Below are 15,435 nucleotides of genomic sequence, written 5' to 3'. Positions count from 1 at the left end.
CAATTGGTTTCATAACATCACAGCAATCCCAATCTCAATTGGTTTCATAACATCACACAATGCATAATTGCAAAAAAAATTTTTTTTTTTTTTCTGATAGCTCATCACCACCACCACCAGCATCATCGTGATCATCCAATCCTTGTCTCAACTAATTGGGGTCGGCTACATGAATCCTGTTTTTCCATCAGGATTCATGAGAAAAATCAAGATAATTGACAATTTATTAAAAAAATCAAGATAAAAAAACAATAAAAATCTTTAAAAGGGGCAAGCATGCCCAAAACAGTGCCTATCTAGGCACAGCTTCCCTAGCTAGAGAGAATCAATGATATCGTTGACCAGACAAAGATGTATCTGGAAATGGTTACTCTTTTAGGCAAACCTTCAACTTCATCTGAAAAATGAGCCAACCTGCATGAATACAGGCTTCTCTTTCTTCCTATACAATGACATTCTAGGAATCACCTTCACCAATAAGAGGCAACAATACAGTCAAAGATCTTCCAAACAAGGATGTTCCACCACTTGATTAGAATATATGGGACCGGAATGAGGGATGAGAAACTCGCCTAATTAATTCCTCGCTACTCAGAGAACTTTGTTTGCACTCAGATTCCCGAATGAACCCCCAACAAACTGGAAGTGCAAAGAGGAAATTTCACTAAAGCAAGTAAGTATATGACACAGAATGCAGTAGCCTGTGCTAACATTGTTGTTCAGCAAACCATTCTAACAGTAAAAAGGGCAGGATGATTTAGAACTCAATAAGTTAACTTGAAGCTTGGCCAAGTCAACTCAAGTCAATTGAGTTTCAATGCTGAATCCGAATCATGATGCAGGATTCACAAAACCAGATACCCGAATACTTACAGAGGACAAGGATAATGATAAGGGATTCCCTTTCCCCAGGATTTAAAACTTCAGATCTGGGGTTTTGGACTAGACCTTTTAGTTGTTTAGAATATAGAGAATAACACCAATTGGACTGATCCCAAAAAGAATTCTAAATATAATTTAAGAAAGAAATTGTAGTAGTAATGAAACGAATGTCATTAGTAGAAAAAGCATTAAATTATATTTACGTGTTCTAGAAAGGAAAAAAAAAAAATTACTGTTACAATGTGCTGACTAATCACAACAAAGGCATGACCATTGTCGAAAATGGTACCAAAAAGACAGGAAATGATATCATAATCTAGAAAATACTACTTCAACTGCGGGGCCGTTTGGATGAGAGTAAATGGAGTTAAATGAGGGGAATTGGGAGTAAATGGAGGTAAATGGCATTTGAGGTGTGTTTGGATAGGAATAAATGCATGTAAACGAAATGAAATGGGAGTAAATGAGCATGTAAATGAAATCCTCTCTCCGAGAGAGGATTGGGAAGAAATGGGGGTGAAATGACTTTTTGAGCTCCGTTGAAGAGTCGCACGAGTAAACAAAGGAGCCGCTATGCACATGTCCACCATACACATGGCAAACTGATGATACTCCAAAACAATCCAATTATCAGCTGCATCACTAAAGTCATAACAAAAGAATGATCCAAACCATCCAAAGGTTGGCCATCTAAATGAATAGTTAAAAAACGTTCGCTAGTTGCTTGTTTGTGATCTTTACGTTTATAGCCTACCTGAGGCTCGAAATCTCCTCATTTTTTGCTAAAGTATATATTTTAGTAGGCTTATTACAATCATCCTATTAAATATCACATATGTACACTAAGCTAGGATATTAAACCTGATTGGGGATATCACATATATTCCTGTGAATATATTGAAAAATTCAAATGCATTCCCATTTCCTCCCATTTACTCCCATCCAAACGGAACATTTGGATTTCAAATGCATTTCATTTACTCCCATCCAAACACAACTGAGTAAGCTATTTATTCCCAATTCATTTACCTCCAATTCCATTTCCCAGTTACCTATTTACAAGCTCCCAAACGAGCCCTAAAACATTCTATCAGAAAAAAATTAATCAGCAAAAGGGGGGGAACAGAGTAGTTTCATACTGGAATGAAATGCTCGAGCCCAGCCTTTGTAAATGTAGGGACGCAACCAGATGGGAATTTCCTGGAGAATATTTTCAGCAAGAAAACATAAGCAAATAATGAGATATCAGAAACATCAGGATTGGTCGGTATACAGAAGTAGCCACTAAGTGCACCAATGATGGATTTTCGAAATTTATTAGCAAACAATTAAAGAAATGGCAATGCCATGTTAGAGAAAAGATGAACCGTAAAATAAAGACAGAAAGACTTTATGGTAACTGATTGGAAGGGTGATGATGTTAGGTGTCGTGGAGAGCTACTGCAGGTGCCAAGAAACAATGCATTAAAACCTCAGGTCCCTGGCTCAATCAACCTACACGACATGATAGCACGCAATTCCATAATCACACATCATATGATTCATATCGAAGTTCTGTTCTGTGACCCTGCCATCACTAAAATTTCCAGATTTTCACACAGATTTTTTAATCAATTTCAGTAGCCATAAGAATAGGATGGTTGATCCAAAAATGAGTCACAAATATGTGCTTTACAGTTACATGTTGTGCAGCATACGTACATCCTCATCATCATGTATGTAAGAGAAGTTTCTTAGGAATTGCCAACAAAGAACCCAATATCAGTAGAAGTTAGAACATGAACTCAAAAGTTGCAGTGTATAGTACTTTTTTATAGGTAATCACAATTTTATTCAAGAATGCAGTGTATGATGCTTCTCCATAGGTTAACTCATTGCTATATTTATTCATGGCATACCGCAAGAAATAGTAAATTGCACAACCATGATACAAGAAGTGAGTGAGATGTTAAAGAGATAATCTCCTTAAAGATTCTTATTCTCGCCAAGTAAATACAAAACGGAGAAAGATGGGTCAGAAAAGCATAGAAAAAGTTTCCAGGTGTAAAATATACATAATTCAAGAAACAAGTTTAAGCAGCAAAACAGAAAGGACTGTCTATAAACCATCACTTCCATGTGAAATAATATAACAAAATTTACTTCCATTCTTCCATTCCTTAAAAGGTGAAGTAGATTACTGACCGTACTTGTCACGAAACCCCATAAACGTGAAATGGAACGCAGTGGTAGCAATCCCAAGAATGCGGCCTATATTTGCAAGGTAAATGAATTCTTGGTGAGATGCGAGAAATCAAGTTACAGTATTTCGAATATTGTTATCAAAATTTTAGGTGGGATTTGATTTTCCGTTGAACTGGGTATCAATAGTTCTATTAAATACAAAGGAAATGGCCAAAATAGAGGCGGGAGCATTTTGATTCATAATGACGACCAACCTGTAATGGCCATTCCATGTGTTTAAAGTTGGACTTCAAATTATCTAAATTGCTATTTGGCAAATTGAATTATTGCAATTCATTTCAACTAAAGATCCAATCACAGCCTTAATCATGAAACCTTAGAAGCATGAGGGTACAACAATGGTGATGATGAAATAAGAATACGCATGCATGCACATACGGGCACGTGCACACACAGACGAGTTATTACCTTTGTCAAGCTGAGGCCAGCATCTTAAGCAATTTGTGCAATGATATTTAGCACTGCTTGTGTGCACGTGTGTATTAATGAAGTTTTTTCCATTTATTAACACAACCTCTTGCATGTGCTCCTAGGCACCTCTCTTAACTTCTAAAACATATCAGGACATATCCCCAAGATTCATTCTGTGTAGTTGCACTTGCTTGGTTAAACATTGGGGACATGGCATCACAGTGGTTGCACTTTCAATTCTATGATTACCACAGGTCCCTTTGCACATGTTAACCTCAATATGAGGGTGATCATATATAGAGCAATCAATGATTTGGCAGGTGGAGCCAATGGCAGGAATGAATGATTGTGGAATTTAATATGTTATTAATGGATCCCATTCTCATATATCGAGACTTGGCTGTCTAGCAAATGCACCAGCTGGTAACCGACCCAGGTAAAGGAGTGGGCACCCAGTCATCAAACTCTTGCCAAGCTCATGAGAATTCCCAACACCAAATATCTGCAACAAGGCTATGATGATGGTGGCAATGGTGGTGGTGCTGGTGATAATGATGATGATGATGATGTGCTTATTACCTTTGTGTCAGGTGAGAACTCAAATTCAACCCCTTTCTCCCTTGCTTCTTCGACCTATCATTTCACTGGGTTAGCTAAATAAACCATTAATCCAATCAAAATTAAAGAGACCGAAAGAACAAATCAAGAAAATAAAGTAAATTTATTAAGACAGATTTTAAGAAAAAACAAAAATAAAACAGATAAATATTAATGGTGCAAAGAATAATCATGAGGGAAGTCGTTCCTCATCAATACGATACGATGAATTCATAGACATTGAAGATTAAATCATACCTTCTTGTCATCATATATGCGCCGGGCATGAAGAATGCCAAGCATGAGTATGGTAGCCATTGTAGCACCAGGCACCAAAAAGGAATTACCTATAAACATACAAAGAAATGAACTACACAAGCATCAAGAGAATATGTGATATCAAAATCGTGCAATTGTTTGTAATACATAGCAATTCTATATAAGTAAATCAAAACATTAATAATACACCATAGTGAATGAAATTTGCCAAACTATGCAATATATAGCGACCAACATAAACCATCAAAATCACTAAAGGTGTGATTGGACTGCTATCATAACAAATTGTATCTCTTAGTAAATCTGCTATAATCAAATTGTGACTTCCTAGGGCTTGTTTGGATGTAGGCAAAGTTGTGTCAACATAGGCTGTCTGTATCATCCTGTCCTAGATAGGCTATCCAGGCCATATTGTCCTAGACTAGCAAGTTTGTTCCTTGTTCGTCAAATGCCCTATTCAAGGAATGAATATGGATGGCGGCACGTGTGGGGAACTTGATGTGGATTGGGGTGACAATTGACCGGGTTTGGGCTGGGCCCAACGCTTCAAGCCCAGCACCCAAGCCCAGCGTGGACCTAGCATATTAGGCCCAAGCTTGAGTCTGGAAAAAAAATATTTGGTTGGGCCTAGGCCCTATGCGAAAATTGATAAAATCCCTATTTCCCAGTTGAACATTCCCAATCTATCCATTAATTACATGCACAAAGCAATGGACACTTAGAGGAATGAAAACATTGGTATGCATTCTTTTTTATTTTGAAAGATAATGATTGATATTAAGGGAGAAAGGAATACAAAAAGGAGGGGGAATCTGCTGAGGAAGCAGACTCACCTAGCCTCCCAAAAAAGTAAGATCAGGAGCCTTTAAAAAAGAAACATCGACAGCCCATTCGAAGATCAAACCCTTTGCCTTGGAACAAACTGAATCCGTTGAACTGGATATGTTCCTGAAACATCTATTATTTCTCTCTGTCCAAATAGACCACCAGATGGCAAGGATTGCCATTCTCCAAATGCGCTTTCTTTTCTTATCAATGTTGACCCCATGCCAAGCAGGAAGAAGGGAAGCGATAGAGCCCGGGAAACACCAACTAATGTTAAACCGCAGACAGAAATCTGACCATATTTTGGCAGTGAATGGGCAGTGAATGAAGAGATGGGCCGCTGATTCTTCTTTCCTCATGCAGCATAAGCAGATGTTAACTAACTGCATTCCTCTTTTGATCAAGTTGTCGACAGTCAAAATCTTGTTCTTTCCTACCAACCAACCGAAACACATAATCTTTGGAGGGCCAAGTACTTCCAGATGAAAGGGGTCGGGATGCTTGAAGAAGAGACCGGATTGCTGAGGAGATGCGAATAGAGAGATTTAACAGAGAAATTTCTGGACTTTTCCCATCTCCAAACAAGCCTGTCTTCAGAATGTTGATCAGGCATGGCCTTATAGATGCATTGCATGACGGCTGAGTACTCTTCATTGTCTTCAATCTCCCAGTCCTGGAGGTGCCTTCTGCAGTTAACAGCCCATTCCACCTTGCCTGTCGACTTTGATAAGCATTCAGCTATGGAAACAGCCTTGTTGGGAGCAAGAGCAAAAATGTTAGGGAAATCATTTTTAGGGGAAAGTCGCCTATCCACAGGTCTTCCCAGAAACGGATGTTGATTCCCTTGCCAAGCTCGAAGCGCAAACCATAAAGCACTATCTTTTTCATGCAGAGGATACCTTTCCAAATGGAGGAAGCTTTGTAATAGGCAGTCTCTTTGGTCCACCATCCACCATAAGAGCAGCCGTATTTGCTCTTGATTAGGGAGCTCCATAGGGAGCCTTTTTCAGACCCTAACCTCCAAGTCCATTTTCCAAGTAAGGCCTGGTTCATGATCCTGAGATTCTTGACCCCTGCTCCACCATCCTGGAAACGAGAACACACCTCGTTCCAATTGAGAAGGTGGAAATTCTTCTTGTCACCCTTGCCGCACCACAAGAAGTCGCGTCTCAACTTGTCGATAGATGCCAAGACTGATGTTGGACATCTAAAAAGAGACATATAGTAAACTGGAAGGTTGGATAACGCCACCTTAATAAGCGTGAGGCGACCTCCCAGCGAGAGGAACCGACACTTCCATCGGGCGAGCATCTTCTCGAATCTGATGTAGATTTTGGACCAAAGGGACTTCGGGGGTGAACCAACGCATAAGGGGAGGCCCACGAAGGAAGTTGGGAAGGAGGTCGAGGAGCAGTTGAAGGACGAAGCATACCTTACAAGCTCTTCTTCTTCCCCCATGCATTTTAGATTTGGCTAAGTTGATCCTCAACCCTGAGACAGCTTCAAAGCACCGAATAGTTGTGCGAAGATTATCGATCTTGACTGCGCTGCCTTCTGAGAAAATAAGAATGTCATCGGCGAATTGAACATGCGAGATAGGATTGGGCATAGATGGGATTGGAAGACCACGGAGAATACCCTCTTGCTAGCCTTTATGAAGCATACGAGAGAACGCCTCTCCCACAATAAGAAAAAGGAATGGAGATAAGGGGTCGCCCTGACGCAGCCCTCTGGAGCTTTTAAAGAAGCCTTTGGGGGTTCCGTTGAGAGGGATGGAAAAGTGGGCTGAGTCGATGCATTCACGCATCCAATCTCTCCATTTGGGACCAAAACCCATCCACTCTAACATGTATAGAAGGAATTTTGCAGCCGACGTGGTCGTAAGCTTTTTCGATGTCAAGATTGCAGAAAATGGTCTTTAGGCCCGAACTGTGGCTAGAGTGAAGACATTCATTGGCAATTAGGCTGCAGTCCACAGTCTGTCTTCCTGGAATAAACACACTTTGATTAGCTGAGATGATCTTGCCGATAGCTTTCTTCATCCGAGAAGTGAGGACTTTAGCTAGGATCTTGTATGGGCTTCCTATAAGGCTGATGGGTCTGAATTCTCTGAAGGTAGCTGCACCCGCCACTTCTGGGATCAAAGAGATGAAAGTAGCACCGAGGCCAGGAGAGAGTCTCCCTCTGTTATGGAATTCTGCAAAGAAAGCCATAATATCAGGTTTGATGACATCCCAAAAAGATTGGAAGAAGAAGATGGGAAAACCATCGGGCCCAGGGGATTTGTCTCCCCGAAGCAAGTCAATGGTCTCCTTCACTTCCTCCTCAGAGAATGGGGATTTGAGAAGAGAGGCCTCTTTAGCGTCGATACGATCAACTTGGAAGAGATCCAACTGCGGCCTATTCCAGTCTTCAGCCGAGAGAAGGGAAGCAAAGTGCTTGATCGCCTAAGCTGCTATCTGATCTTTGTCTTCAATACACTCGTCATTAACCATAATGCTGGTAATTTTGTTGGATCTGGCGTGCATACTTGCAATGATGTGAAAGTACTTGGTGTTTTTGTCTCCCTCCCTGATCCACTTTGCCCTGGATTTTTGCTTCCAGGAGATTTCGTCTTCCAGGGCTCTAGCAGAGATAAGTTGGATGAGTTGAATTCTCCGACCCAGAGTCTCTATGGACATCAGCGATGCTTCAGCATCTGTGTCGATATTTTGGATTTCAGAAAGGATGGAGTCCATTTCAGCTTTTCTTTTATAGAGGACTGACTGCTTCCATTGATTGAGGTTTTTTGTAGGAGACGCAGCTTTGCCATCAATCTGTGACCAGCGAATCCTTCAACCTGAAAGGATAACCACCACTCAGAGTTTAGATTATTGAAGCCTTCAATCAAAACCCAGGAGGGGTCAAATTTGAATGGTTTAGGGCCCCAGTCTTTGACTTCGTCAGATAGCATAAGAGGCCAGTGATCAGATGTGGTTCCCGGGAGAACTATATGAGTAATAGAAGGAAAGGCTTCCAACCATTCAGGCGAGATCAGAAATCTGTCAAGTCTGGAGAGGATGGGATTCAGCCTCCCATTGGTCCAAGTGAATTTAGCTCCAAGAAGGGGAAGGTCGACTAGCTCATGCGATTCAATCCACTCTGAGAATTCCCCCATGGCTGAGGAAGATTTTCTGATCCTGGAGTGTTCTTTCGGGTATCTAGTGATGTTGAAGTCATCGACGATACAACAGGGACCAACAAAGGATTGCCTTGAGCCCGAAAGCTCATTCCAAAGAGCTGGTCTTCTGGGATCAAGAGAAGGACCGTAAACTGCCACTATAAGACACTAGAAATTATCCAGTTTACTTTGGAGAATAACATTAATCGAAAAACTTTCTGCCCACGATTTCTGAAGATCCCACTCAGAAGATTTCCAAGCTATCAGAATTCCTCCCGCCGAGCCCGTAGCATCAAGCGAAACCCATTTGGCGTCTTTTGCCTTCCACAGGGAGGCCATCAGATCGTCTTTGAAAATAGGAACCTTCGTTTCTTGAAAACAGAGGACAACAGGATTTCTCCTCCCCATTGTTGCCTTGATCATTTATCTTTTCTATTTTGAGCCCACGCCTCTCACATTCCAGGATATGATTCTCATTGAGGAACCGAACTTCCCCAGGTGCCCTGTCTTCCAGAGGTTGCATAAGGAGATAAAGCATGGCCAGCACTGGAAGCTAACCGTTGGAGTTCCCTATTACTGGTAGCCCTAGAGATATATTTCATCGGGGTTCTGGGATCTGAGAGAGGGAGGCCTCTATTCTCTATGCAATGAAATAGAACTATGAAGTCCTCTGGATGGTCCCCATATGAATCAGCTCAGATTTGGCAATTTCTTCGGCAATCTTTGATTCGATAACTTCCACCTGAGCGTTAGAGCAGCCAGACCGCATCTGTAAAGGTTCGGCTTCGATGATATTGTTCTTTGTTCCTTCTTTTAAAAGGATAATAGGACCCAGATCTGACCATTTGCGAATTGGGGGTATTGAGGATTGTGGATCGGAAGAAGGGGACTGAGGATCTTCTTCATTTGATCCTCTGTAGAAGGCAGCTAGGTGAGGGGCTCTGAGTTGGACAATGCTCTGAGAATCGTGGAAAGGAGGAGGGGGTAGCCATGAGATGTTTGGAAGGGCGGGGGTTTAGGATTCTAAAGGGTAGGAGGGGTGGGGTCTGGTCTCTATGCTGCGGTCGAGGAGGAGTTTTGAGGATAAGTCACTAATATCCGCTGGACCCGACTCCGAGTCCGGGATAATATCAGGACCCGACCCGAAGGAGGATCTCGGGAATATGCTAGATAACATGTCGCGATTCAGCTGTATCGCGGACACGTGGCAGCAAGGAGATCAGGCTAACGTATTGCGAATCTCACGGATGTGTGGCAGCGGGGAGATAGGCCTCTCGGCTAGCGCTTTAGAATCTTGTGCCGAGAGAGACTAATAAGGGTCGATCTCCACCCTACACAGATGCAATCGCACATCTTGAGGAGCGATGATATCGAGATGAGGAGAGGGTTCTTCGGCAGTGGAGACACGTGTCGATTGCTTGTGAAGAGGTAGGGCACGCATGCCAAGGTAATTAGCTAGCTTACAGGGCGGTGGCATTCGTGGTCCGTAGGAGCATGGAGATTGTACACCTTCATTTGCCCTAATCTCTGCATTTGAAAGTAATGGAGATGGAGGACGTTCCCTGGTACGCCAGAAATCTCCCCACTTAGGAGTGTTGCCGTTGATCTCCTCCCTTTGCACCGGGAGGTGGATCACTCTGTTATCTGCATGAACCTTGATGATAGGAGGAAGAGGGGTTCCCTTCTTTCTTCTAACTCGAACTCTGATGACTGATAACTCTTCGCCCAACTTAGTTTTGAGGTCCAGTTCTATAAAAGAACCGAGGATGGCCGCCGTCTTGATGAAGAATTCATCAGACCAGAACTCCACTGGGACTCCCCAGATGAGACACCAAACATCTTCCGTCCCGAAAAAGGAAAACTCTTCCCATCGCAGGACTTTAGCGATCGGGCCATCACTGTGGAGAGCACCTGCCATGATTAACATATCTGGATTAAGACCCAGACAGACCTTAATCCAAAGTTCATTGTAACCAATGGGTTTAATATTGTAGTTAGCGGGTTTGAATCCGCAGCAGTCCTCAATCCATTTTTTAACTTTTGTGATGGAAGCTCCTTCTTTCGTAATCACCACCACCGTTTCGGATAGCTCGATTCTTGTGCATTTAAATGATTCTTGATCGAGGCAGATTTCAGCTACAGATTCACTTTCGCTCGAATCTTCCTTAAGGAGTTCTTTCTGCTTTTCTTTGATTGTTTTGAGGGAGATTGAGGAGGATTTATCCTAAATATTCTTCAGAAATTTAAGAGGGCGTTTTTGAACAAATATCCGACTGGTTGGAGTCTCTGGGGCTGGGCTGAAAAGGGAGCCTTCCTGGCTTCTGAACTGGGGGGGATTCCTTCTCGAGGAAAGTTGATCCGGACCAAACCTCGCCCTCTGCACGAGCATGGGAACACCACCGAAGCTCTCGCCATATAACATCTGGACTGCTCTGGCCAATTCCTCTTCCGAGCTCATCCTCACCAAAGCGAAACCTCTGTAAAGCCCGCTATGCCGATCCCTTGGCATTATTATCTCCATCATTGCTCCTGCACGACCAAAAATTCTAGAGATGTTTATGGGGAGTCATCCCTCTAGATGTCCTCTGACAAAGAGGGTGGGGTATGATGTCGTTTTTCTTGCCAGGTTGTTGTTGTGGCCCTTCTCCTTTCTCCTTGTGATTGTTTTCCATTCCCTTGAGTCTTGATCGTCCCTAGATTGATTTGCGTGATCACCTACTCTGTTGTCTTTCTCTATCGCAACCCCCTTTCCTTTGGAATTTCTGCGATCTTCCAAAAGGAGGGGATCATCCTCATATCTTTCGTTTCCTACATCGCCATCCTCCTGCCACTCGTCTCTTCCTTCGCCGTTCATCGCTCGTTTGTCGTTCGCTCGTTCACCGTTCATCGTTGATTTTGAAGGTTTCGACTCTAAATTGCAATTGTGCTACTTTCAAGTTGGACGTGGATGGGGTTACTTCCTCATCACACATTGGTATGCATTCTGACGAGGACATCACGTCACGTACACTCTTACGTACTTATCAGAGAAGAAGGCGGGCCGTGCCGATTTCCCTATGGCTAGGCGAGTACTCGTAATCGTGCCGAAGACCCCATGTGCATGTGCGAGCATTTGGAAGACCTCACACTGGGAAAATGCACATGGGCTGCTTTATGAAGTGATCCAGACCGTTGGATCGGAGGGACGCGACGATCGGGTCATTGGATCGCATGGATCACATGATCGGGCCATCGATCGTTGATCGTCCACATCAGTTTTAGACTTTATCATATTTTAGGATTTAGTTTTTTATTATTTTATATTTGGACATATTATGAGTATTCTAATTGATTTTATTTAGACTAGGGCTATTTTCGTTAAAGTTCACAAGACGGGGATTTTTATAATTTTTGAAACTTCTGTGATCTATAAAAAGAGGAGGGCGTGTGACCTCTCACTCATTAAATTTTGTGATTTGAAAGAGAGAGAGAGAGAGAGAGAGAGAGAGAGAGAGAGAAGCTCTGGCTTTCCTTTCTCATCTTCATGCGATTTGGAGATACTTCCATGCACTTTGGAAGGAAGATTGGTGCGAGGCTAATCTTCATCAACGGAGGTGCGAAGTCTCCATCTATCCCCACACCATCTTCTCTTTTCTTCCCCATCCAGGTATTCTCTTCGGATTCTTAATTCTTTCATCTCAAATCTTCGTCTTCTCCAAACCGAACTTTTCCATACCCATCCCTAATCCAAACCCTAACCAACCTAAACCCATCCTCTCACGCCACACGTGAGTCAAACTCACCTGCCCCTTTTGGTTTCCCATCATCATTATATCAAAACCCCTTTCTTCCATCCCCGAAACCCTAATCCTAAACCTAAGTTTCCTAAATTAAGTTTCCTAAATTTTCCAAATTACCAAAACCCTAATTTTCACCATAGGTTGTATTAGGTTTCCTATTTTGAAATAGACTATATCCTATGCTAATTGGATGTCCTTACATCCATTAGATCCTAATTTCTTTTTATTTTAATGATCTTGAGTTACGATGTTGATAGCTTAGGCTAGGATTATGCATGGTTTTCTTTTGATTTTCATGATATTTGTGATGATTATAGCGATGTTTGTATTTTTTTATTAAATATCTTAATTCAACTATTTGATCTCACATGTTACTTAGTTCATGCATTAGTCTTGCATCACATTCAAGATGCATGGTTTGCCTAATCAAGGATTTTTTAATTTTTTTGGAAGACAACGACTTTATTAAATAGTGACAACGGTGGAAAAGAATACAAAGGAAAAACAAAAACGAAAACTACAATCCCAATAAGGCAATGATGACACAAGCATCCATATCCGTCAACCCTGAAGACCACTCCACAACCCAAGAAAAGAGCCCTTCTACTGGTCATGGCTTCCATTTCCGATTTGTTTTCAAAAGAGCGTCGATTCCTTTCTCCCATATGGCCCAAAAACAAGTCATTGTTGCTAACCGCCAAACTGCCTTCCCTTCCTTTCCAACGCCCCCTTCATGCCAGAACATCAAAAGGGAGCAGACACACATCGGCATCACCCAAGCAATGTTGAGAGTAGAAAGAAAGAACTCCCACACCTTCCCCACATAGAGGCAACAAATAAATAGGTGATTCACCGATTCTACGTCTTTTTTGCACATACTACAAATGTTACAAATAGTCATTCATATTTTGCAAAGATTGTCGACAGTGAGCACTATGTTCCTTCCGGCTAGCCACATAAACATAGCAACTTTTGCAGGAGTTCCATACTTCCAAAAATGAAAACTATGTGAAGAGGGGCGGAAGGGGGAACTAGGAATTTATAAAAGGACCGAAGTGAGAATTTCCCGGAACTATGGCCTTTCCAAGTGATTGTGTCCTCCTCCATCTCGTCTATCGAAGCGAATTTCAGTTTCTCAAAAAGGTTCAAGAGGGTTTCTGTTTCCTCATCTGATAGACCCCTTCGGCTTGGGGGCGTCCATACCATCTCCACACCGGACTTGGAACCTCTTCGGCTTGGAATGGCATAATTGTATGATATGACACTTGCACATATGAAGTCGAGTTGTATTGGGCTGTGTTAAAATGACTTGAACATAAGCCTGGCCCGATAATTAATAAGGCCATGCATGCCAAGCCTAAGCCCGGCCAATGGGCCAAGCTAATAAGTTAAAGCCCTAGGTCATGCTCGTCAAGCCAAGCAAGGAGCCTAGCCCATTGCCACCCTTAAATGTTGATGATGGCATGTGTAGCATTTATAGTACATGTGCACATTGACACATATAGCACGTGTTGGATGCTTGAAGATTGATAGCAACACATGCACACGCTGTGTGCTTGAACTTGGAGGGTCACATATTTGGCACATGTGATGCATGTGAGTGGAGCGTTGTGGTCCAACATGGAATGAACTAGGGATAAGCTTTTTTCATGGATAAAAAGGGATGAGCTATCCATTGTTATTCCACCCTTTTGGTAGAGACATGCTATCCTTGTTAGTTTCAAAATTTGGGGACACAGTGTCCTTATTTTCCTAGGTTCCCTTGCATTAATGGTTTGATAAACCATGGACAAGCTCTGTACCGCACAACTTGTGCTAACACGACTTTGCTTGAATCCGAACAGCCCCTTAGCATTGATACAAGAGTCTAGGCCCCATAGTTGCAATGACATTGCTTTCAAGTTGGACTCCTAAGAAAGTCAACTACAATCAGGAGCTACTCCCTTATTATGAAGTAGTAGGAAATATCAATTTCTATCATTTCCTCGTGATTAAACTAAAGTTTTCTGCAATGTCTATCAAAACACATCCAAAATTGTCAATAGTCAATCTACCAATGACAAAATCCTTGAAAGAGGATTTCTCAAATGATTCCAAATCAGAATGGTGGCACTGTTCATGTGTAATTCAAAGATTCAAGCAAGCTGAAGAAACAACCACAATTACGCCTTTCAGAACCCTTCAGAAAGACTAGAGAAATTCCCATTCCAGCTCATTGGACAAAGAAGAGAGCCAACAATTTGGCCATCATGCAAATACAGTCCACAAAATCTATCTCAGATATGAAGTCAGAACATCTATCCATGTTGGCCGCTTGGAGGAATAAAAAACAACATACACTCCATGGGGAGTTGGGAACACATGTCATATGTAGCATGACATCCATCGAGTGGGCCCCATCACAGATGGGCCATATCCCCAAAACTAAGCAGGTCTTCTAACCATCCGACTGTAAGAGTTTCGTGATTGACCAGCAGCTCACATTTGATGAACAAAAGTACTTCTCTTATCCAGCAGGGGTGAAATTTCTGGAATGTGGCCCATCCTTGGTGGTGGGGATGCACGAGCAGTTCGGGTTCCATAAACGTGTACCACATGTCCTCATAGACTGCGTGTGAGTGTGAAGAAAGGAAAATCGAGAAATGAATAAACATAGATATAGATAACGGTAGTTTCTTTTTCTATTTCCTGCTTCAAGATTTTTTTTTATCCAGTTAACACTTCAATGGAGATTCGAGTTTCTTTAAAAACAGTAAGGGTGTGTTTGGTTTTAGCAAACATCATGAAGTTTCAGATTAATCAATCTAATTTGGTGCAAAATAGCATGCTATTTCATGATAATTAGTGCAACCAAACGCATCGAAAGGAAATGAAAGCCCAAATGCCTCTGGATGAAGCTTCTATCTTGGGATGAGAAGCTGACCTTCACTGCCGCTGCTGCTGCTGCTGGCTCCGCCATTAACAGAAGCTCGGCTCGTGCAGAAGCTTTTGGCGGGGGGGTAGGAGGAGGGCTGGCGGAACGGAAGATGACGAAGATGGAAATGGCGAGGAAAGATAAGCCATTTTGGAGGAGAAGCCCTAAACTTCATCTCAAGGCGCTGCAGCTATTCGAATTTCAGACACGATCTGCGGTTGGCGGGGAGGGGACGGATGTAGGGTTTTGGAGAGGGAAACGGATTGGCTACACCCCTGCCACCAGCCCGGTGGCTGGTGGTCGGTGCTCTGTGGGCCCCGCCATGATGTATTTGTTTCATCCAT

At 42.4% G+C, this 15,435-nt stretch overlaps 1 protein-coding gene across 2 annotated transcripts in view; it reads right to left on the bottom strand.

Annotated features, from left to right (window-relative positions):
• The window catches only part of LOC131232604 (phosphatidylserine decarboxylase proenzyme 1, mitochondrial), a 24,911-nt gene extending 9,476 nt beyond the window's left edge, over nt 1-15,435 (bottom strand). The window contains exons 1-5 of one of the 2 annotated variants that reach the window (XR_009164895.1): nt 15,101-15,435; nt 4,393-4,481; nt 4,117-4,170; nt 3,067-3,132; nt 2,022-2,082 (exon numbers count right to left, since the gene is read on the bottom strand). Coding sequence is in view for 1 of the 2 variants with exons in the window: in XM_058228949.1 (XP_058084932.1) it covers nt 2,022-2,082; nt 3,067-3,132; nt 4,117-4,170; nt 4,393-4,481; nt 15,101-15,266 (436 nt within the window). In the remaining variant the exon portion in view is untranslated. The remainder of the gene's footprint in view (nt 1-2,021; nt 2,083-3,066; nt 3,133-4,116; nt 4,171-4,392; nt 4,482-15,100) is intronic. The other variant, XM_058228949.1, reaches the window with a different exon arrangement.

Source organism: Magnolia sinica, chromosome 18 (genome assembly GCF_029962835.1).
Source record: "Magnolia sinica isolate HGM2019 chromosome 18, MsV1, whole genome shotgun sequence".
NCBI lineage: Eukaryota > Viridiplantae > Streptophyta > Magnoliopsida > Magnoliales > Magnoliaceae > Magnolia > Magnolia sinica.
The sequence above is the reverse complement of the archived record's forward strand: the minus strand, read 5'-3'. Positions and strand labels throughout refer to the sequence as shown.